Consider the following 25,209-nt stretch of genomic DNA (forward strand, 5'->3'; position numbering starts at 1 on the left):
TTTTCTTGTCAGTCATTCGGTTAAACTTGTCTTCGTAAGTCGTGTTGGTCTTGGTAATGAAAGAAGAAAAAAAAACGAAAAAACGGCTTTCTTCAAAGAAAATAAAGTGAAAATTCAAAATTCGTGAAAGAATTCCAAAAAGTGAGTTCAAGAAGTGATTTTAAGTATTTTTTAAATTAATTTTTGTTTTTGTTCCTAGCAGATGGCTGAAAAAAGAAAATCCAGTGCTATTTGGGCTCATTTTGAAGAAATTGCCACGGAAAAGGCAAAATGCAAATATTGCAAAAACATTCTCAGCATTGCCTCGGGTTCAATTGGGAACCTTAGTCGGCATATGAAAAGGAAACATCCTCTAATACCAATAAAAGTGGAAAGGCAAACCCAATCTATTATCCACGATTTGGAGAGTAACATTATAGACCAGCAACAATCAACTAATATTGCCAAAACTGCGTCAAGTGTTGATATCGTTGATATTACTAACAATTCTGGCAGCATAGCTTCAAATGCAAGAACTCAATCAAACATAACGTATACGTATATTATATATACAAAGAAATGTACAAAATGCTATGTTTAACAAATAAAACCATTTAAACCATAAGACAATTCTTATTAATGTTAGATCATAGTTAATATCCAGATGGTTCACTGATAAATCTCCGGCGCTCAAAGGTTATGAGGTCGGTCGGTTGATCGATGGTGAGTATTTATGGGAGGTGGTCTAATCCCAAAGAAATTACGGCTTGACAGTGTACGCCACTCAGGAGATCAGGGAATGCAATGTAAATGTCTGACGAGCAGCTGGACCTCCTTCCAAACCTAGTGGGGGCATCCTCCCTGCAGTTCGTGGAGTCTTCAATATGCTCTGCCAAAGTTATGCCCGGCTGGTCATTACCTAGCAGAGATTGCGATGGAGTGATATGCATTAAACGCCCCTAGAACCAGGCGATTGTGGCCTAATGTCGGGCCTGCAAATTTGGCCATTGACGGGGTCACAACCACCAATCTGCGGTATGCAAACGTTGTATAGCCATATCTCGGCAGTACCGGACATGTCTGACATCCCAATGCTTTCCATGTAGAGATCACTACCGCCAGGCGCAGGGGAGATGGGTCTATACTGTACGGAATGGTGTATCACCAAGGCCAATCCCCCAATTCTATTCCATTCTACTATATCGTCTATTTTAATACGGAGACGATTGCAATTCAGTTGCAAAAAAGATACACTTCATGGCAATATAGGGACTGGGATGCTGCTGTTGCGTATACTGCCGCACAAGGGATGTCGGAAGGGTCACATAGTCCGACGACGACGACGCCTGTGACCCACTGCTGCCTATGTTCGTACAGCACCTTGCAACATATTCGGTGTGACTATACTCCCGTAGTGAAGTAAGGCCAGAGCAAGATCGGAAATGTAGCCACTCCATGCGCCGGTTACACCTCACCGACCGATGTTGCAGACGTACAACATCGGTACGTATAACCGGCTGCCATGGGATATCATATTCGTACTTTTGATACCCATATTGCCCATATTATTCGCCACCCATATTATTCTAAAGCGATTGGCCGACCGAACTAAAGGTTGAGAAAGAGTCTGTTAAGTCGGCCCAAAACTTTGAACCTTTAGACCCAAAAAATAGAGACAATCAATGACAAGTGGCACATATAGCTAATAGTTTTTTGTGGAGCAAAACGATATCGAAAATGATGAAATCATAAACTGATTTCACAGGCTATTAGTTTTTATTTTTATTATTTCCATTTCAAATTCAACTAAATTAGTGATCATTGCAAGATATGTTAATATGCACACAGCTAAATTAAAAGCCTTGTATTTAAAAGGCAGTCTGTAAAGCATAACTTAAAACAAATTATTATTGACATTTTCAAAATAAATCATAATCTCCTTTTTTGCCGAAAACAATTTGATAAATTTAAATGTTTTTCTAGATTGGGTTTGTGATTATGATTTGCTTTGATTCTAATTATTGATTTTTTTGTTTTTAAATTAAAATATAATCATACAGTACAATTTAAGTTAACAAAATTACTGGCAGCTTTTTGTGTTTCAAGCAGTAAACGAGTTTCCTTTAACCAATCGCTAGCTATTTTCCGAGGATCGCCTTGCTGAAGGTTTATCTATTTCAACGCCTTCATTAAATCTAATATAATTTCCTAAAGTCAAATATCTTATTTTGTATTTCATCCTGTGAAATAGTATCGTCAGCGGTAAGGATAAAGAAGGATTGTAAATAGCACAAAAAGTACTAAGTGCGTGCCACACGTTCCACATTCAAGAAGCGTTCGCGCAAAGCATTTCCGGGGAAAACACCGCTTTCCTGGGCTTCTACTCGTAGATATTTGATAACTACAGCCACCAACTAGTCGCCCTCCTAAAAGTTAAAAAAAAAACACATTAAAAACTTTTTATCAAACATCTAAGTAAATCTTACCTGCTACTTTAGTAACCGCCTTGATTTCCTTTTTCAATGGGCGCAACTTGGACTTCAAATCTTTCTCATGTTCTCCAGTCCTCACGGTAGGCCACAAAGCTTGACAAGTTGCCCACAATGCTGAGACAACTAAATAACTAAATGTTCTTGTTGTCAATTGTGTTGTGTGGACTTTTTTTGCATGCCTGGCTTCTTTGGCATAGGAACTAAATGGAACGATGGAACGATAAATTGGTACTAGTTCCTTTATCGGAACGGACCGAAAAGGATCGATCACTTTGATGAACGATTTTGCCCAAGACTATTCGTCACCCAATTCCTTATCTCGGACTAGGTCGACCCGAAAGGCTTCGGGTTAACCAAGTTTATTGACGGCAGTACTCTGGCCTTCACCGCCAAATTGTCTGACCTTTTAATTCCCCTTACTTCCTTATGGCTCGGTAACCCAATGTTTCGGCTTGTGTAATCCTCTGAGAAGGCGTCAAAATTGTTCGTGATCTTGCCATCTATAGATTCGCTGGGACTGCTGGAGAATGATTGACAATTAGATTACTATTAAGAAGGTTCATCTGAGAGGATCGAATTTAGAAAGAATCTCATACTTAAACAAGTAAAGTAGTGCTACGTTCGGACAAATTGAATATCCATTATTTGATATTGGAAGCCACCGTAGCGCAGCGTAGGTTTGCATGCCCTAGACGTTGAACCTCTTGGTTCAAATCCCGAAGAAAAAATTTCGAACGATGATTCTCTGCTTCTAGTGCTGGCGTCATTTGTGCTGTCGCTAGCAGCACGCCATTAAGGCCCCTTATGATTGAACTTAAACTTGTGTCGAAAGCACTCATCGATGTGAGAAAAGTATTCACGCTGTTCCTCAGTGGGCAAATTTGATAATAATTTGATATAAAATTATCAAATTATAAATTCGTACACAAAATATTTTATCAGTAGAATACCTGCGAAATCTGTTTTCAATAGCCCATACAAACACGCAAAGCGACCAACAGCAACACACAGAAATGGCAAAGTGCATAAAAATATATAATAATCAATTGGCCCTTGTTCCAATTATATAAACAACTATGTTAAATACTTACTAATCTAATATTGGAGAATTCGCTTATCTCAAAATGGTAGTGCAATTTTTTACCGCCATGAATACGGAGTTATTCTTTAGATTGTAGGTGTGCCATCGGATTGCTGGCAAGCACCATCATACGTAATACTATTGTTTTCGTTTAGTTACTATTATTATATTCAATACCCTAACAGAGGATTAATATCCGCACCCTCTTTTCAACCTAACAGAACCTACTCTTATTTGCAAATGAATAAAATAAAAGCTAATTTCGGTTGCAAATATACGTTCGCCACTTCTTATTATGTTTCGAAATCGAAAAAATTTCAAAATCCCTCGATAACTGTGCAACGGATAACAATACTTGCAGTTTGTTTATGGATAATTGAAGTAGCTATTGGGTCCAGGAATGGACCCACCGGAGGTGATATTTGGTCATAAAAAAAAATGGCCTCAGTATTTTGAAGACGGTTGGGCAAAAAATTTTTTTTAATTTGTCTCAAAATGATTATATGATTTCAACAGCATATAATCCCAATTTTGAAAATCGGATTTATATGCCATTTTTCCATAAAATAGTACGCAAACATTAATTAGATATAATTATTAGATATTTCAAGAAAATAAATTTTGAACCAGATTTATAAAAAACATTCTGTTCAAATTCTCTTTTGAACCCATTATAATCGGCCGAATATCTATTTTTGATGGATAGGAAGTGGGATAAAAATAAAAGTTCATACAATTATTGCTCAATATGCCCATAGTATTATGACTTTGTAAGTCCTACACTCATGGAAAAAAGTCTGCTGAAAATAGCAAACGCCATCTGTCGACTGTTAGTAATGAATTTTGTTGCTGTTACGGTAGTAGCTTTGCAATTTCAGAACAGCAGTCCTTCTGCTGAAAAGCCTGTTGTGTGCTGTAAACTACTGTTGCTTAATTTATGATGGGTATGTTAGAAGGAATAAAATGAAAGAGAATATTTTTGGAAAGAAAATGAGGAAAAAGGGTTTTGGCCACACACCCACATACTGGTGTTTTCATTTTGTTGTTGTTGTTTATTACACACGCTGCCCATGTGTGCTGCGTTTTTCGACAAAGTGAAAAGCGGCATAACCATCAAGAAGGTAAAGAGCACTACTGCAGCTTTTCCCTGTTTAAAACACCTAAATAAATGAACTCTAGAGATAGATTGTTGCTGTTGTGTTAAAAGTCAAAATATCAGAAAAACCAAACAAATGGATTTTCTCGCAGAAACGGACATACGGACATTGCTCGAATTGTTTTATCAAAATTTGGGAATTTGACATTTTGTGAATAAGGCAAAAAAGATTAGATTTAGGCAAAAAAGTGTTCAAAATTTACAACTTTCAATTAAAAAAATTCTCTATTTAGAGAAATTTTTTTAAATGTTTGTCTTCCACGAAAACTTTTATATACATGTATATTTTTTTTTAGAAATATCTTTAAAATTTTGTGTTAAAAAGGTTTTGATCGCAAAATGGTCTTTAGAGAAAGTTTTCTTAAAATTTTATTTTTATACAATCGGACATTGTTGGCATAGAAATCAAAAAACCCTTTTTTCAAGATAGACGAGAAATGTGTTTTTTGCTTTGTAATAGAATTTGACTGGTTTCCTAGATCGCGATTTCGTTTGGATTCACCCAAACTCGTCAGTAGGAGTTGGCAATAAAGGTATGTCTTTTAGGTTGAAACTTTGATCTTAAAAGTATTTTAATTTGTAATGCAGCAAGAAAAAAATTATTCCAATTCATATATTTCTACCAAGAGGACATCCAACATTTTCAACGACATTTTATTTTTTATTTTTATCAAAAATTTTATAGTTTTTTTTGTTTTTTTCTTTGAAAAAAACTTTGTTGAATCTTTTGTCGTTAGATATATAAATTTTTTGTCTTTAGAAAATTTCATTGACATATTAAAACAAGTTTATTGAAATTTTGTCTTTAAAACAATTATTTCGAGGTATGCCTGGACTAAATTGTATATTTAGAGAATTTTTCACCGATACGTTTTTTCTCCTTAAAAAAATTTCATTGAAAAATTTTCATTAAGAAAAAATGTCATTGAAATTTTGTTTTTAGAAAAAGTTTAAATGAATTTTTTTTTTAAAAAAAAATTTATTACAAATAGGCCCTTTTTGCAAGCGCATTTATCAACGGGTCTTTTCAAATTTTTGCTCCCACAATATCAAAGAACTTTGATCGAAATTCTACATTTCAAATTTAAGGATATTTTAATTTCGACTATTTAGCCTGCATTCCCTATGTGGTGTAGGGTACCATCAAAACCTGTTTTTTATACCCTCCACCATAAGATGGGGGGTATACTAATTTCGTCATTCTGTTTGTAACTACTCGAAATATTCGTCTGAGACCCCATAAAGTATATATATTCTTGATCGTCGTGACATTTTATGTCGATCTAGCCATGTCCGTCCGTCTGTCCGTCCGTCTGTCTGTCGAAAGCACGCTAACTTCCGAAGGAGTAAAGCTAGCCGCTTGAAATTTTGCACAAACACTTGTTATTAATGTAGGTCGGTTGGTATTGTAAATGGGCCATATCGGTCCATGTTTTGATATAGCTGCCATATAAACCGATCTTGGGTCTTGACTTCTTGAGCCTCTAGAGTGCGCAATTCTTATCCGATTGGAATAAAATTTTGTACGGCGTGTTTTTTATGACATCCAACAACTGTACCAAGTATGGTTCAAATCGGTCAATAACCTGATATAGCTGCCATATAAACCGATCTTGGGTCTTGACTTCTTGAGCCTCTAGAGTGCGCAATTCTTATCCGATTGAAATGAAATTTTGCACGACGTGTTTTGTTATGATATCCAACAACTGTGCCAAGTATGGTTTAAATCGGTCCATAACCTGATATAGCTGCCATATAAACCGATCTTGGGTCTTGACTTCTTGAGCCTCTAGAGTGCGCAATTCTTATCCGATTGAAATGAAATTTTGCACGACGTGTTTTGTTATTATATTCAACAACTGTGCCAAGTATGGTTCAAATCGGATCATAACCTGATATAGCTGCCATATAAACCGATCTTGGGTCTTGATTTCTTGAGCCTCTAGAGTGCGCAATTCTTATCCGATTGAAATGGAACTTCGCACGACGTGTTTTGTTATGATACCCAACAATTGTGCCAAGTATGGTTTAAATTGGTCCATAACCTGATATAGCTGCCATATAAACCGATCTTGGGTCTTGACTTCTTGAGCCTCTAGAGGGCACAATTCTTATCCGATTTGAATGAATTTTTGGCACCAAGTATTTCGTTATGATATCCAACAACTGTGCCAAGTATGGCTGAAATCGGTCAATAACCTGGTATAGCTGTCATATAAACAGATCTGGGGATTTGACTTCTTGAGCTTCTACAGGGCGCAATTCCTATCCGATTTGGCTGAAATTTTGCATGACGTATTTTATTTTTACTTTCAACAACTGTGTCAAATAAGGTTCAAATCGGTTCATAACCTGATATAGCTGCCATATAAACCGATCTGGGATCTTGACTTCTTGACCCCTAGAAGTCGCAATTATTATCCGATATGCCTGAAATTTTGTACGACGGATCCTCTCATGACCATCAACAAACGTGTTTATTATGGTCTGAATCGGTCTATAGCCCGATACAGATCCCATATATATCGTTCTCTCTATTTTACTTCGTGAGCCCCAATGGGCGCAATTCTTATACGAATTGTCTGAAATTTTACACAGGTCTCCAACATATAATTTAATTGTGGTCCGAACCGGACCATATCTTGATATCGTTTTAATAGCAGAGCAACTCTTTTCTTATATCCTTTTTTGCCTAAGAAGAGATGCCGGGAAAAGAACTCGACAAATGCGATCCATGGTGGAGGGTATATAAGATTCGGCCCGGCCGAACTTAGCACGCTTTTACTTGTTTTTTTTTTTTTTTTGTTTTTTTTTTTTTGTTTCAATCGATGCTCATAAAGTGTAGCTTCTTGATGAAATTTAATACTTAGAACCTATTAGAAAATATTTATGTTAATAGACACTATTCTTGACATTTTATAAAAGCCTATATTTCGATTTGATTTTTTAAGCCCAAAAAGGCACCTGTTTTTATCGCTTTGGGTGAAATTAGGAAAAGCGCGATATATATAAAAAGTGGTTTTCCCCTCCTAATGCTGGCAACACTTTTAAAACTTCTCTCCAAAGAAGTGTCGCGCACTGTGGCCACCGTTCGAACTCGGCCATAAAAAGGAGGTCGCTTATCATTGAGCTTAAACTTGAATCGGACAGCACTCATTGATATGTGAGAAGTTTGCCCCCGTTCCTTAGTGGAATGTTCATGGGCAAAATTTTCATTTGCAGATAGCTATCATTTCCTCACAATTTCACACTATTGTACAAAATTAAACAGGCCTGTTGCTATAATTGCCACTTTTTGAAAACTATAATTTTGTCCTTTGCTCCACATCTGGTGGCGACACATTTATGACCTTAGTATTTTTTACACTTGTTTGGTCATCCACCATTCGCAGTGGCCATTGCGATCCATTCATAACATCAATGATTTCGTTTTTTATTGTTTTTCACATGCCTTTCAAGCGCTAAAACAACCATTAACTCGGGAAAATATCCAAACACAAAAATACTTTCAGTTGTTGGCTTTATCATTAACTAAATACTATTCAAGTTCACGCAGCCTTAAGCTAAAAACAATAAAACAAATAGTTTCATGAGTCCAGACATTAACTGTCAATTTCTCCATATAACCGTATACACCACGCACATGAGAGGCCTATTTATTATTTGGTTTTACGTTATCTCGATATAAATTCATGTTTTACACTTTTTGGACATTAAATGGGCAACCGGAGGTGGCTCTCGTGCTTATTAACAATACATCATGGGACTTAATCCCTCACTTCATCGTAAACATAATCAATTGTAGAACCAATAAAGAGTTACTCAATATTAAATGTGCTATTGGCAGATATGTGAGGTGTTTCATTTTCCGCAGCAGAGATAATGCGGCAAGTAGAAGAATTTTTTAAATGAAATTTATTTTCAATTTATGTAAAAAACTAAAACTACTAAAAGAGCTGCCAGTTAGCAAATTACCAATGATCCCCCATCTATGCACAGCAATTAGTTTATCGATTTGTTCAATTATCCATTTTTGCAGACACTCTCGCTTTAAATCCTTTAGGTAGCAACGCAAATTTAAGAGCAATTTGCTTAATGGGTCACATTTGCATACGTAATCCAATTCATATAGTTTTGAACATTTACAGCTTCTATACTGCAAATATGCCCACGTATATGAAAAACGTACTCTTCCCGCCACTAACCAAATTGCATGTTGCATTTAATGAAAACAAAAACAAGAACTGTGAATTATTTGCTTGGTGGTTTTTCTTCTGCAGATATGTCGGCCGTTGTTGGTGTCAAGGATATCACGGATAACAAAAAAATCTGGCGACAGCTGTTGGCCGAACTCATCGGTACCTTCTTCCTGGTTGTCATTGGCGTTGGAAGTTGCACGGGTGGTTTAGATGCGGCCCCTTCCGTACCGCAGATAGCATTTACATTTGGTTTAACAGTAGCCACTTTGGCACAGGTATGTACAAAAGAAAGAATGTGCCTTACTATTGACTCATACCAAAATTACCGCGGAACTTGTATACGCAGGGAAAAGGGAACAAAAATCAAGGGTATCAAAGTAGATATTTATCGATCGATCGGTAAAAAGGAAAAAGAAAATTGCTAAGGACACCATCACCAAAAGAAGAGTCTAACATTTGAAAAAACGAAGCATTTAATTTTTCTTCTTAATATTCTATGATTCAACCTCACGACATAACTTAATCCAAGGAATTAAAAAACTCCTGTTTTTGTTAAAATAGTCAATTATTTCATGTGCAATTTGATGCAAGCGACATATTGCGGACACACGAAAATAAAAAAAAAATCACTTACACCATTTCCGAGAGAATGGCTCGATATATTAAAAAATATATTAAAAGAATGCATTTTCTGATGTTCACGCCGGGATTTGAACCCACGCGTTCGTCGTTATAGGCGGACATGCTTACCTCTGCGCCACGGTGGCCTCGACTTCAGTTTATTTCCACGGCTATATAGTACAGCTAAAAAAAGATAACTTAACGTTTATAACACCCAATATTTGTTAATGTTATTGGACGTGGGTGCGTATGATTATTTTTCGATAATTATGCCCACATATGACATAAGTCATACGCCATGTTGGCTACTCATTTTCTTTATAAAAATTCTTAGCAAAAAGTTATCTGCAAATCAAATCAAACGATTGATACGATCTTTATGGCTCCTCTTTTTCCCCTTAAATATAACTGCATACATACCATTCATTTCAGACACACATATATGTAATATAAGGAACACATGGCTTGTCATAGGTCGTAATTCTATTATCAAGTTCTGCTAATCAGGGATGCCAATTTAGTTCTTATCGCACCATATTTGGCATTTTTTAGGTTTCGTAACAGCCGAATATACAATCTAGTGCCAAACAAAAAAGGCTCTAGAAAACTCTTTTTGCACTTTTACATAACGCTTTTTACTATTTCTAAAAAATGTGTTTTTTAATATAGAAATCACAATTCGAAGGCACTGCTTTGCATGGGGAGCATTAAACTAGCCTAGTAGATTGTACAAAAATTTTATAGGTGTATTTATCCACAAGAATTCCATTTACGGACAGGTGAAACTATCCCAATAATCTGGGAGCATCTTTTTGCAGACGTTTTGTTGAGTGAACAAAATCGGCAACTAGACAATCGGAGCGAAGACATTCTGCGGCGACGCCCCACTATTGTACGCCAATGGTTTGGATTTTCCTAGTTTTTATAACCACCACCATAGCATGCGGTTATACTAATCTAGTCATGCCGTTTGTAATACCTCAAAATATTGATATGCGACCCCTTAAAGTATGTACACCTTGATCGTCTTGACATTTTAAGTCGATCTAGGCATGTCCGTCCGTCTGTCGATATCACGATAGCGGTCGAACGCCTAAAGCTAGCCTTTTAAATTTTACAGAGATGCTTCGTACTGATGTAGGCCGTTGAGGATTGCAAATGGCCACATTGGTTCAGATTTGGATATAGCTCTTATATAAACCGATCTCCTGATTTAACTGCTTGAACCACTGGAAGCCGCAATTGTTGCCCGATTGAGCTAAAGTTTTGCACAAAGTGTTTTGTTACGACATCCATTGTTTTTAACCTATTTCAAGAGTAATTCAAATGCTAAATCACGAACGCAAATAGTATATTTAAAATCGTATATCATTCGTAACATTTTTCAAAGAAACGAAGCTAGTTCTGTTTTAACTTCTTTTTACATAAAATTTTACTCATATTAATACTTTTTACAACTTTTATACCCTGCGCCATAGGGTATACTAAATTCGTCATTTCATTTGTAACACATGTAAATATTGATCTGAGTCCGAACAAAGTACATATATTCATGAGCGTCTTAACAATCTAAGTCGACTTAGCCATGTCCGTCCATCTGTCCGTCCGTCTATCCGTCAGTCTGTGGAAAGCGCGATAACTTTCGAAGGATAAAAGTTAGGCGCTCAAATACTTGCACAAATACTTTCAAATAATGTATGTCGGTTGGGATTTTAAGTGGGCCATTTCGGTTCAAGTTTGAATATAGCTGCCATATAAACCAATCTTGGATCTTGTCTTCTTCAGCCTCTAGAGGGCGCAATTCTCATCCTATTTGGGTAAAATTTACCACGAAGTGGTTTGTTTTGATTTCCAACAACTATTTCTTGAATGTTCTTAATCGGCTCATTATCTAATGTAGCTCCCATTAATACTTCTTAAGCCTCTTGTGGACGCAATTTTTATCCAATTTTATCTGAATCGATTCATAAAATGATATAGCTCCAATATAAACTAATATCCCGATTTTACTTCATGATTTGGGCCACAATTCTTATCCTATTTGGCTGAAATTTTCCATAATGACTTCTACCATAGTTTCCAACATTCAATATGGTCGGAATCGGTCCATAAAATTAGTTCCAATAGCATAACAAAACGTATCCCGTATGCTTCGTTTGTCTACAAAGAGATACCAGGCAAAGAACTTGACAAATGCTATCCATGGTGGAGGGTAGAAAAGATTTAGCCCCGCCAAACTTACACAGAATAAAATCGCCAAAAAATGTTCAATTAAAAATTTAATTCGAAATAAAATCGTTATCAGTTAAAAAAAAACTAATTGATTCAATCACTTTTTGTTAATTTAATATGATTTTTTATATCCTCCACCATAGGATGGGGGAATACTAATTTCGCCATTCTGTTTGTAACACCTCGAAGTATGTGTCAAAGACCCCATTAAGTATAAATATTCTTGATCGTTGTGACTTTTTAAGTCGAACTAGCCATGTCCGTCCGTCCGGCCATCTGTCTGTAGAAAGCACCCTAACTTTTGAAGGAGTAAAGCTAGCCGCTTGAAATTTTGCACAAATACTTTTCATTAGTATAGGTCAGTTGGGATTATAAATGGGCCAAATCGGTCCATGTTTTGATGTAGCTGTCATATAAACCCATCTGGGGTCTTGACTTCTTGAGCCTCTAGAGGGCGCAATTCTCATCCGATTTGACTGAAATTTTGCACGTAGTGTTTTGACATCACTTCCAACATTTGTGCGAAGTATGGTCTAAATTGGCCCTTAACCTGATATAGCGACCATATAAACCGATCTTGGATCTTATTGAGCCGCAAGAGGGCGCAATTCTCATTCGATTTGGCTAAAATTTTCCATGAGGTGTTTTGATATGATTTCCAAAAACTGTGATGTGTATGGTGCAAATAGGTTCATAACCTGATATAGCTGCCATATAAATTGATCTGGGATCTTGAATTCTTGAGCCTCTAGAGAGCGCAATTCTCAACCGATTTGGCACAAATTTTGTTCAACGGCTTTTCCCATGGTCTGAATCGGTCGATAGCTTGATACAGCTCCCATATAAACCGATCTCCCGATTTTGCTTCTTGAGCCCCTAATCGGACTATAGCTTGATATAGCTCCTTCTCCTCCGTCCTTATTCATTATTCTTTGATTGCCTAAAAAGAGATACTGCGAAAAGAACTCGACAGATGCGACCATGGTGGAGGGTATATAAGATTCGGCCCGGCCGAACTTAGCACGCTTTTACTTGTTTCAATTACAGTCTTGATTGAAATTTCTGTAATTAAAATATTAATTGATTCAATTAATTGTTTAATTCAACCTGAAAAATTTTTTAATCACAACCGTGATTGAAAAATTTTTAGTTTTCAATTAAAAACTTAACTGACTCAAACATTTACTAATCGAGTCTTAAGAAATTTTCAATATGGTGCTTAAATAAATTAAATTTAATGCTATTTTGTGCCCTTCTTGACCGCCGTTTCTACGTGCTGGATCAACCCGATGGAGTCCTTCAACGGCCAAGGGCTGCCGCCCCATTGCACAAAACTCTGCTACGACAACAAAAACATATCTAAAGGGCTCCCCTAACCGACACCTGAAGAGAATGTGGGAGTGTTTTTTAATGCATGTGCCCACGGACCTTTGCTCTAACAACGCAGTTCAAGATCATGTTCCGGGAGGTAAACATCTGTGTACCAAATAAAGAAACGAATTGGAATTTTCAAAAAGTTTCAATAATTAATCGACTATGCATTTGAAAAATTTTAAATTACTTTTTCAAAAACGGTGATTGACATTATCATTTTCGTGATATATAATAATTCGCTCAATTAAATTCGTGATCGAAACCGATTTGTTTTTCTGTGTACGAGTTCTGATAAAAATAACCGTTATTTTAAAATTTCGTGAGTTAAGTACGTTTGATTTTCGCATTTTTTCTGTTACATTGGTACACATGTCTGTTATAAATATATGTTGGTAATATATTAAGTTTTGTGTAACCAAAAAGCAAGCTTCAAAAGTGTTTCAAGGAAAATTTGGAAAATAATATCTGTGGGGTTTGTTTTGAAGGGGAAAATATAGTTTTTGATGAATAAATAAATACTTTTTGAAAATTTTAAAATATCGGTTATTTTTTATCAGGCCTCGTAGCACGCTTTTACTTTATTTTACACCTTTTGCTGGCATCACTGGTGTTATTACCCAGTTTTCACTTTTTTTAACATAAATTCATCATATATACAGCAAAAACTATTAGATCAAGCCCACAAACTCTTGATTGCGAATTAATGGCGAAAAATCGCTATAAAATATTCATAGTGCCTAAAACCGAAATTCTTTAAGATAAAATTTAAGATAAAAACGTAAACAAAACTCAGGAAACAGACGAGTTTTATTTGCTTATGAATTAAAATTTTGTACGATCTTTCTAGAAATTCAATAAGTTCAGTAATCCTCTAATGTTACAGGAATATTTCAAAATTATCGCTTTTCACACTTAAATCAGGTTCAAAAAAGTATAAGCTAGTGTAAGCGTTGATTTTAAATGTCAGACTTTGCCTTAACCTCTTGTGTCGTTTAAAAACGATTACCTTCTAATGAAATATTTTGATTTATAAATTGAAATTGTCAAACGGGTAGTCGGTATCTTACGACAAAATAAATTATAACCTAAACGAGTAGGTTTAGACACTAACCTAGCCTAACAATCACATTCATACAACGTTGCTTTCGACTAACATTGCCTGGGACAATACAAGTCGTATGTGAGTGCACACATAAATAAATGTAAGAATTTTTAAAATGTAAACACGTCTACTTTAGAAACGTTTCTCAATTTAAATTGTAAATCGAACTATTTTTTAGTCCTAAATTCGTTGCTAATTAACTTGTCAATGCAATTGATTTAAATGTCATCTCTTGTAAACCCCCAAAAGAGTGTTCACTTATTTGTTGGTTGGTTAAGCAGCTGTCTGCAAGGTGGCTTGTTTGACTGTTTAGCTGCTTGGCCGACTGAATTAGTTAGATTTAATCGGTGAATTTGATTTGTTTCATTTAGCGAACTTTATTTATTATGTTTTCGGTTTATTTTATTTCGCTCTAAACACCATCATCAGCATCATTGTTCGTTAATTACGCCTTGAGAAACTGGTTTGGGTTCTGTTCTTATCGACGTAGTTGCCTCGACTTTGTGTTATGTTGTTTTTGTTTTTGCAGTTCTTGCATTCGTTTTAGAATCAGGCGCAACTTGCATTCTTTGGCAAAACAGCCAGCCAAACTGGCCAGCCGCCAGCAGCCAACAGCCAACCAGCCTACCACTCAGCCCCAGCTTTAGATGACATGCGTTCGCATGGAAAATCTCTTCAAAGCGCGCGCGCATGCGTAGAACAAATGGCGACATCGATGCATTTATGCAATTAGTGCAAATGTTCGATTTTTTCCACTTGATATTTTGCGTTTGATTTCTGTTTGCTTTATTTGTTTTTTTTTTTTTTTTCTTTTTATTTTCTTCTATGAAGGTTTGTTAAGTTTTTAATTTATACGATTCATTTGTAATACGAGTTTAATTTGAGATTTGACAGATATAATTTTAACGCTTAATTATGTGTATCCGTTAATTTTAAGATTGTTCAGAGTTGCGATGGATTTTTCTTCTAAAAATTCTTTGGTCACCGGTTATTTATAAAATTCGCATTTGGTGTGGTTTTAGTTGTTGTTGCTGCTGTGGCTTGCTGGTCTCTCACCTCGGCCTTTCGTTCGATCAGAGGGGGCATTGAAGTGTATTACCCACCAGTGGCATGGCGGTGCGTACGATAGACCGACATAACATTTCATTGCAAATTGTTTCACTTTTGTGCGTAAATCCGTCCAATTTTTTGCGTGCCCGACTTTTAACGAGTTTTTTGTCTGTCTCGATGTCGGTGGCTATTGCTGTTTAGCTACAATTAGACCTTGATACTGTTTAAGAGTATGTGGGTTAAGCTTAAGGGCTTTGATATTGTGCAATAACTGGAGTAATTAAGCAGATCTATTGATACTTATCGGGTATTGTTCGAGTAAAAGGCACTCGGCTTAAAGACTGTTCCACGGTAGTTCAGAATATAACCGGTAATTATTTGAAATAATGGGGTTGTTTTCAAACAAAGCCAAAATTACGCCGCTAACAATAACAATTGGACAAACAACAACAATCGAAAAAAGATCCAATAAACAGAACTATTTGCCTGATATAAAACAAGTAAAAGCATGCTAAGTTCAGCCAGGCCGAATCTTATATACCCTCCACCATGGATCGCATTTGTCGAGCTCTTTTGCCGGTATCTCTTTTAAGGCATTCTTTCTTCTGTCAGTTGTCAGCTGTTAATTTTAGCTTGCTTTAGAAACAAAGTGTAAAAAAAGTATATTTGATTAAAGTTCATTCTAAGTCCTATTAAAAATGCATTTACTTTCTTTTAAAAAATCCGCAATTACTTTTTGGGCAACACAATATACAGGAAAAGAATTGATATGCTATTGGAGCTATGTCGCTCTCTAGGGGCTCAAGATCGCAGATCGGTTTATATGACATTTGAACCAAATTTAGCATTGTTGTTGGAAGTCATAACAAAACAAGTCACGCCAATTTTCAACGAAATCGGATATATAAGGTTATAGACCGATTTCAACCATACTAAACACTGTTGTTGGAAGTCATTACAAAACACCTCATGAGCTATATCAAGTTATGGTCCGATTTGGATCATAATTAAATTGAATGTTGGAGACCGTAATAGAAGTCATGTAAAAAAAAAATTGTGTAAAATTTCAGCCAAATCAAATAAGATTTGCGCACTTGATACCAAGAAATAAAAAAGGGAGATCGGTTTATAGGGAAGCTGTATCAGCCTATAAACCGATTCAGACCATATTAGACACGTATGTTGAAGATCTTCGGAGAAGACGTTGAACAAAATGTCAACCAAATCAGATAAGAATTGCGCCTTCTAGTGGCTCAAGAATGCAATATCAAAGATCGGTTTTTATGGCAGCTATATCAAAACCTTAACCGAAATGGCCCATTTACAATCTCACGGACGGGCGGACAGAAGTTCGCCGTATGCTTTCGTATGCTTTATGGGGTCTTTGAGGAATATTTCTAGGAGACACAAATGGAATGACGAAATTAGTATACCCCCGTCCTATGATGGATATCGTGCTATATTCATTTTTAAATAAGCCATTGCATGAAAGCAATCTAATTAAATATATTACTAGGACAATTACACTCTAGTCACAGTAATTTGTCCAAAAATTCCCCTTAATTTTTTCTAGAATTAATTTAGTTGACTAAGACGCAAAACAGATATCTTTCATCTTGTCTATTGTATTCTATTACGCATCACTTGAATGCAATATAGAAACAAGAATCTGTAATCTGTTTTAGCAACGAAACTTCAACACAACTCACGCTATGGGAAAATTTTCGAATATTTTGTTAACACTCAGAGAAACAAAAGTTTTATAATTCGTATCTGAAGAAATTAAATTGTAGTTTTGTTTTTATAGAAAATTGTTTTTAGTACAGTCAAACTGATTATCTGGGAACCTTAATTTTTCAGTATGGAAACGATATTTTTGTCTGCTTTCGATTTAATCGATTATCCGTGATCTGCTCTGTTATCCGGGAGTATAAGCACATTTTACGATTGAAAATTTTCTAACTTTCCTACGAGCATTCCATTATGGAACAGGGAGTAAACCTCTCCCACATCTATGGTTGATATCCGATTAAAGTTTAAAGTCAATGATGAGGGACCTCCATTTATAGCCGAATCCAAGCGGCATGCCGCAGTGCGACAACTCTTTGGGGAGATGTATTTAATAGGCATAGAAATGTCTAATGTTTACCCCAGAATTCGAAACAGGGCGTTTAGCGTCATACCCTCTGAGCTATGGTCGCTCAAATTTAACGATAATGTTTGAAAAATTAAACAAACCAAAACTGAAAGTGTTTGCCTTAAAGCAGTTTGCCATGCCATAAAGAAGCAATCGTAGATGGGCAAAACGTATCAAAAATTAACCACCTGCATTATTGTGCGTACAAATGCAAGGCGTTAGTTATTGCAAAAGAAGTAAAAGCGTACTAAATTCGGCCGGGCCAAATCTTGGGAACCCACCACCATGGATTCTGCCAAAATATGGAAGCTATATCTGGTTACAGACCAATTTGAACTGTACATGGCACATTTGTTGGAAGTCATAACAGAACACTATATGTAAAATTTTAGACAAATCGGATAAAAATCGTGGCTTGTAGGGCTCAAAAAATCATATCGGGAGATTGGTTTATATGGTTGCTATATCATGATCTTACCCGATTTGGACCGTACTTTGCATAGTTGTTGGAAGTCATAACAAAATTCCAGCCACATCGGATTTTGCAGCTTCTAGGGTGTCAGGAAGTCAAATCGGGAGATCGGTTTATATGGGAGCAATATCAGGTTATGGAACGTTTCGGACTATACTTGGCTCAGTTATTAGAAGTCATAACAGAACATTATGTGCAAAATTTTAGCCAAATCGGATGAAAATTGAGGCTTCCAGCGGCTTAAGAAGTCAAACCGGGAGATCGGTTTATATGGGAGCTATATCCAAATCTGAACCGATATGACCTATTTGCAATCCCCAATGACCTACATCAATATTAAGTAGATGTTATATTTGGAGAGGCTAGCTTTACGCGTTCTACCGCTATCGTGATTTCGACAGACGGACGGACTTGGCTAAGTCAACTTAAAATGTCTTGTGTGTGCATACTTTATAGGGTCCTAGATCAATTAGTTTGTAGGTAATTAGATCGGATTAGTACACCCCCATCCCATGGTGGTGGGTATAAAAAAGCTCGCACAAAGCTTTGAAGAATGTTCATCAACTTCCCGTTAGTTATAAAGCCAATATTAAAGCTTGGGTATCTAAACAATAGTTTAACAATCATGTTGTTCCCGAAATAAGAGATCATTGGAAGAAAATTGGTTTAAAAGATGATAGCAAAATCCTTCTGGCTAATCCAGACGACAATGATTTCAATTCTGAAAATATTATTGAAACATTCTTTCAGCCGAATTGGAGTTCTTTAACTCATCCGATAGACCATAATGAAACATGGAGCTTTAAATGGCACTATCATAACAATATTGTGCAAAGAATACACCCAGAAAAATTAGTTTGGTGATATCAGCAAACACGCATAGTTGTTGGAAGTCATAACAGAACACTATGTGCAAAATTCTGGCCACATCGGACAAAAATTGCGGCTTCCAGGGGCTCAAGAAGTCAAATCGGAAGATCGGTTTATATAGGAGCTATATGTAAATATGAACCGTTTGCAATCCCCAACGACTTAGGGTTCCGTCAACCCAAGACTGTGCCGATAGCAGCAGTGCCTTGCACTCGACTTCAAGTTTCATCTCAGGTACCCGATCGGAAACCTCTTCCCTTCCATCCAGATTTCCAATCGTCACCTCGATTATACCACGATGGTATGAGCTGCTCCCATCCTCAATCCATTCTCCCATCGCCTTAAGTCTCCTCACACTTAATCTGTATGTCAATGGATCGGATATCTAGAATAGTCTTCAGTGCCCTTATGGGCGTGGTCCTCATCGCTCCGCCTATGCTAAGATAACATATTCTCTGAACCTGTTGTATGGTCCGTATATTGTAAGTATTGGTCTAATCACGCTCCTGTTGGGCCAGTGGACTATCCTCGTATCCAGGCCCCATTTCGAGCCTACGCCCTGTCTACATAGTGCCCAACATCTGTGAGCCTTCTCAGTACGCTCCTGAATGTGACATTTCCAATTCAGTTTCCTGCCCAAGATCACACCTAAGTATTTGACCTTGTCAGATGTCGAAATCGTCTTATTGAAGAAACGTGGTGCGTTAAATTGACCCACCTTCGTCTTCCTCGTGAACAGGCATATTTCAGTCTTCTCTGGGTTAATATTGAGACGTCTAGCCCAGTCATATGCCATATGCAAGACCCTTTCGGCCCTTCTGCATAGCTCGTTCGTATTCTCACCCCTTAGAAGTATTATACGAGTTTAAATCCACAGAGGAGTTTAAATCCATCCTCAGTCAGCATCCTTAATAGGTCATTTATGGTGGCGATAAAATGCCCCCTGTGCCACTTTCTCCCTTATATTTATGCCATGGGACACACAATTTATCCACCTGTTCCTTAACATATAGTTTATCCAGTCTCTAAGGACCGGGTCCACCCGGTACTGGTCTAAGGATTGGATCAGTGTGTCGGTCCGCACATTGTTAAAAGGCACCTCGATGTCCATGCATACCGGCAGGGTGTACGTTTTGGCATCGAAAGATTCTTCTTTTTATGCACAACCTCGTGCGGGGCAGTCTGCATCGAACTTTCTTTGACATACGCATGCTGTTTGTATTTGAGCAGTTCGCTGGATCCGCTATGGTTTTGAGTAGAAAGGACATAAGGCTTATGGGTCTGTAGGCCTTTGGTGTCGCATAACTTGCCTTGGTGTATATACCCAAGCCTTGGGGCTTGGGTATATACACCACCCATGCCTCCTGCCGGGCTTTCGGAGTATATGCAAGTCCTATGCACGCTGTGAAAATTTTGGCCAGATGAGGCGCCAGATAGTCTGCCTCTTTCTTTAATACCGCCGGAAATATTCCATCAGGTCCGGGTGACTTAAATGGTTTGAAGCTCCTCGAGGATTCCTTCACAATAAATTCCGTAATTATAAACTTTCGATCAGCGTTTTTCGCGTTTTTCTTTTACTTTGTACTGTTTTTAACATTAATATTTTCTAAATGATTTTAAAAGTCCTAATTTACGGAAATGTTCAAAAATTCCAAACACAATTTAGGCGAACTTTTACACCAAACAATAAGGCTAGCCCCAAAATACGATTCAGTATGGGATTTGAGGACCAATATTGACCATGATCATTTGTAATTTTCTACAGCTCCCTCCATATCACATCTCTTATGTTCAGGGCACAACAGGAGTTTAGATTATAGCAAATACACATGTGAATCTGTCATTGACTGCAAATGTTGAAATAGATTTATATGACGAACGACGAATTTGTTCTAAACTAAAACCTCTCTCTCGTAAGGGTAAGAAGTCAAATCATACACTCAAAAAAAATTGACCCAAACTTAAAGAGTATGTCCATGATCTAAGAATTAAGGTAATGGTTGCGAGCCAAAGAAGGTAATCTTCGAAATAAAAATGCTATCTCTAAATTTAAGTAGCTATGTGCAAACGGATACAACCTTCCAATTCCTATTTTGATCGCTGATTGTTCCTCATATTACTTGAAATTAGTATCTTTACTTCGAAAACTTCAAAATTTAATGACGCTTAAAGACATGTTGGGCATGTGGGGAAGATGATGAGACGTTGGAACATTTCCTATGTCATTGGCCGGCTTTTGCGACCAATGGACACCGGTACTTAGGTGGGGACACTATACCAGACATAAACCAACTTAGGGGCGTGGTATGGAAAACAATTAAGGACTTTGTAAGTAGCACGGAATTCCTTAGCTTTCCTTTTTCGAGATTCCTTTTTAGTATTAAGAGCGCGTAACAAGCCGATTACTGGCTTAGGTGTATTTCCATAGTGGCATAGACGGATTAATATCCGCACCCTCTTTTCAACCTGACCAAAGGCATTTCTTTGCCATTAGCTAAACTCAATTTGTTGGTAGAAACAGCAAAAATGTTTGCTGAAACAGCAGAAAGTGTGCTGAAAATGGGATAGCAGTAATTTGTAAAAGTTTTCTGCTGCTTTCAAAATTTGAAAAGTTAGAAAGAGCTCAAAAATGTTTATATTGCATCTTATTTTTTAACTTTAGAAGCATATAACTGATTTTTTTTCAAATTTTCTACAATTTGCCAATTTTTGATCGTATTAAAATAAAGCAGACACAAAAACTACTAATTTTAATAAATGCTTTTGAACAAAAAATTAACGCCCAAATAGCCAATTTTTTTACTAAATTATAACAAATGCCTAAATTGTTATTTCGAAGTTCAAAGTTCTTGAATAGATTTATTCAAAAGTTTAAAATTTGTCATTTAATATCAGCAGACAGTGTTTGCTGATATCAGCAGACTCGTTTTTCTGGGTGTAAGGTACACCGTTGTCAATTTCCTAACTTTTAATGATAAGTTTGAAAAGTTTTTTCCTTAACAATAAGATGCAATATGAAGGATATATTAAACTACCATTTACCTGCAACAGAGCCATTTGCAGAAGTTGGGGGATTTAAACCGCGTGTCATGCACCGGGTATATACTGCAGTTGTCAGACTTATAATGATATATGGTGTTGTGGTCTGGTATTCCTTAAATTGGCCCTAAGACCCCAAATCGGAGTATCGGTCCGTATGGTCGGGCTTAATGTATTTCGAAAAAATCCATCTATAATTTAACGGCTTATGAACAAAAAAAGAAGCTGTGCAACTTTCAGCTCAACATCTCTAAATTTAAGGAGAGACGATTTATGATTCTATTCTCTTTATAACAGATATGTACAAATGTAGATAGTTTTTCGCTCCCTTATTATTATTATTATTATTTTCGTAGCCATGCGATATACACATTCAAATATTTTTTTTTCAGTGTCTTTTTTTAGAAAAGTTCAAATTTCGTTTCTTGTAATGTGTCCACTAAAATTAATCAAACTAAAACAAAGTGTTCACTTTAAGGTAGACCAGACAAGTTTTAAGACCAATTTTCGGTTTAATGATTTTCAAATGAAAAACGTGCAAAAATGCTAATTATGGGATTAATGATGCTATTCTTCTCCTTTTCCACAAAACAGTCATGTGGACAAAAGATTTATTCGTGAGTACATGAACATATGTTTTGAACGTACCCAATGGAATACACATAGATATGCACACATAGTACATACGTTCACTGAGTCAAGCGCAATCGCAAACGCACTCAAAAATCAAAGTCGATGTAGATGGACAAAACCATTAAAAGCCTAAAGTCAGTCTGCAGATTCAAAAGTACTCGAGGTGATTATGGGCATTGCACAAATGACAAACGAATTCAAGCGAATGGGGCGATGTAAACAGCCACAGCTTGCTGGTTGGAAAAAAATTTCAAAGACTGTACTCGGTCGGCATAAGTGGAAAAGTAGAATGTCAATGTTTTCCATGGCTGAAAATGCGTATGACATCGATGAATGTTGATTTACATAGGCTTGTGTGCCTAGAAGGGGCTATAAGGCAAAATAACGCAATCAAATTTCACATCACCAGTTTAAGGTAAAATATGAATAGCTCTATCCAGATGCTCAAGATATCAAATCGGACGATCGGTTTATGTTGGAGACATCGGTATTATATTGTTTTCGTACAGCAAAAAACTTTTATCCTACACCAGCAACTTACACCAGAACTGGCAAAAAATCGATGGCACTATCGATATTTTCATATATGGCCGAATATCGATTGATATTTTTTCTATCTACATTATCGACAATATTCCGCTATTTGCAAAATTGAAGAAAAGGCAATTCACCATACCGTTCGAATTGATATAGGAGGCCGGTCTACTTTCACAAAAGTCTTTGAAGACTTGTCTTGTCTTTGCAAATTTGGTGAAAATAAATAAAAAAAATATTAAAATTTGTCGAAAATTTCAATTAAGTTTTTAATTGTATTTTACACAGTTAGTCAATTGAAACTTTTTTAGTACCCCTTTTCAAAAAATTGTGGTTTTCGTGACTAAATCAGTTTCAATTTATATATGTTTTCTGTGTATGTATATTTATAATGTTACTTTTGAGCTTTTGATCTAAAATAAAACATAAAAACCTTAGCAGATTACCTCTAACCACCCAATTTCATAAAGGAATTACTCTCCATGCACGCTTCTGATATTGGCTTGTATGTAAACCTATAACAAGAGTTGACTGGCAGTCTCTGTTATGGACTTACAAGCCTATAACAGCAACAACATTTTCACCAAACATTGGAACAGTAGCACAAGTTCATTATTAAATAAATGACCAGAGCCAAAAAACCATGGCAATGGCAACATTGTGATTTCTACTCCACATGGTACCTCAACCACCATCGAATAAACGAGCTTAAGCTCCTACAAAACGATCGCTTCATTTCATTCATACATACAACATATTGGAGCTGAACGCAGACAAATAGCTAATGTTGATAACGCGCCTGCGTCGCTGCTGCTGGACTTCAACGCTACCCTCGCCGATGCAAGCATTCAAATCTTAACAGATTAAAGGCGACAGCGCATGCGTATAACACGGCAGCGTTTTGCAAAATGTGGGCCAACAACACGAAGCAAGCGTGCGAACGTAGATGTTTTCTTGCTGGCGAACTGCCAAAGCTAAAGAAATGCTTAATTATGCTCTTGAATGGCGACAATCTCGACAACTTTGCGAGCGAGTTGGTGCGTCATTTTACTGAGCTGAATTGTTGTTGCCTTATCGCACACAGAACACACGACTCATTCATTCATTCATGCTGGTTTCGAGCGGGGAGGGTGTGTAGTTTGATTTGCGGTTTATTTACAAACTTACCTTTAGCGCGTATGAATCTAGGGTTTGCGTGGTGTATACACAGTGGTGACAAGTGAAACCCAAAAGCCTAAAGACCCCTACTATTTTTTCTACAACAATGGAACAGGACAACAAGTTGTCTTGCTTGCAATTTACGGAGTGTTGTGTAGTATGATGACGCAGGGTGTTAATTTCCTCAACAATGCTTACCGCATTTGTGAGGATTAGCTATGAATTCAAAACTAAGAGATGTTGCTCGCACTCAGGATTGTCGGTATTTTTTCGAATGCTTTGTCCCCAAAAATCCCCAATTTTATGATAATATCCCCAATGAAAACCCCAACAAATTTTAATAGGGTTTAAAAAAAAAATATAATTCATTTCTGTAGCGGACCATCTCATTTGTTTTTATAAATAATTTGTATACGATAAATCTATTTATATAATTAAAAATGTATATTAGTTGTTTTGCACAAATTTAAAATTTTGTATATTTGAATAGTAATTTGTTTGAGTGTATAATTATTTGCCGTCAATATATTTTTACAAAACAACAACATTTGTTTAACTATTCGAAGATAATCACTCATTTGTCATTTTATCAATATGCTCGCTTTATGCTATTCTCATTTTCTCACATATTTTATACTCAGCTACTATTTATGTTGTACTCCCTCCCACTCACTTTTTTGCAAACTAGTTTATTTATACTCAAAGTCTCAGCTGTGATAAACCGTTACCATTTTCTTTTTGTAAAATTTTGGGTTCATGTAAAAATGTAAATTCACGAATTGTCATTCCTAATCTTGCTTTCAAGCAACAAAGACCGAAGACGGAAAAATACCTAAAGGCCTTTCATTCCTCCTGTGAATATGAAAGAAGTGTGGACACATCTGGACGCTTACGTCTGTGCCGAAAAACCATATAGAAACAAATTAAAACTACGGCGCATAACATCTTATACGTTGACCGTCTGGATAGTTTCTGTTGATGAATTTAAATAACCTAAACCTGAGGGACTGTGGTACCTCCACGATTCCTCCATTTCTTAGACAAAAATAAATTTTACTAACGGCAAAACGACTAAGGATG

At 36.5% G+C, this 25,209-nt stretch overlaps 1 protein-coding gene across 2 annotated transcripts in view; it reads left to right on the forward strand.

Annotated features, from left to right (window-relative positions):
• The window catches only part of LOC106090880 (aquaporin), a 133,098-nt gene that overhangs the window by 77,240 nt on the left and 30,649 nt on the right, over positions 1 to 25,209 (forward strand). For both annotated transcript variants that reach the window (XM_013257219.2, XM_013257218.2), the window contains one exon: positions 8,989 to 9,182. In XM_013257219.2, coding sequence (XP_013112673.1) covers positions 8,991 to 9,182 — 192 coding nt within the window. In that variant the 5' untranslated portion in view covers positions 8,989 to 8,990. The remainder of the gene's footprint in view (positions 1 to 8,988; positions 9,183 to 25,209) is intronic.

This window comes from Stomoxys calcitrans, chromosome 2 (assembly GCF_963082655.1).
Source record: "Stomoxys calcitrans chromosome 2, idStoCalc2.1, whole genome shotgun sequence".
Taxonomy (NCBI): Eukaryota; Metazoa; Arthropoda; class Insecta; order Diptera; family Muscidae; genus Stomoxys; species Stomoxys calcitrans.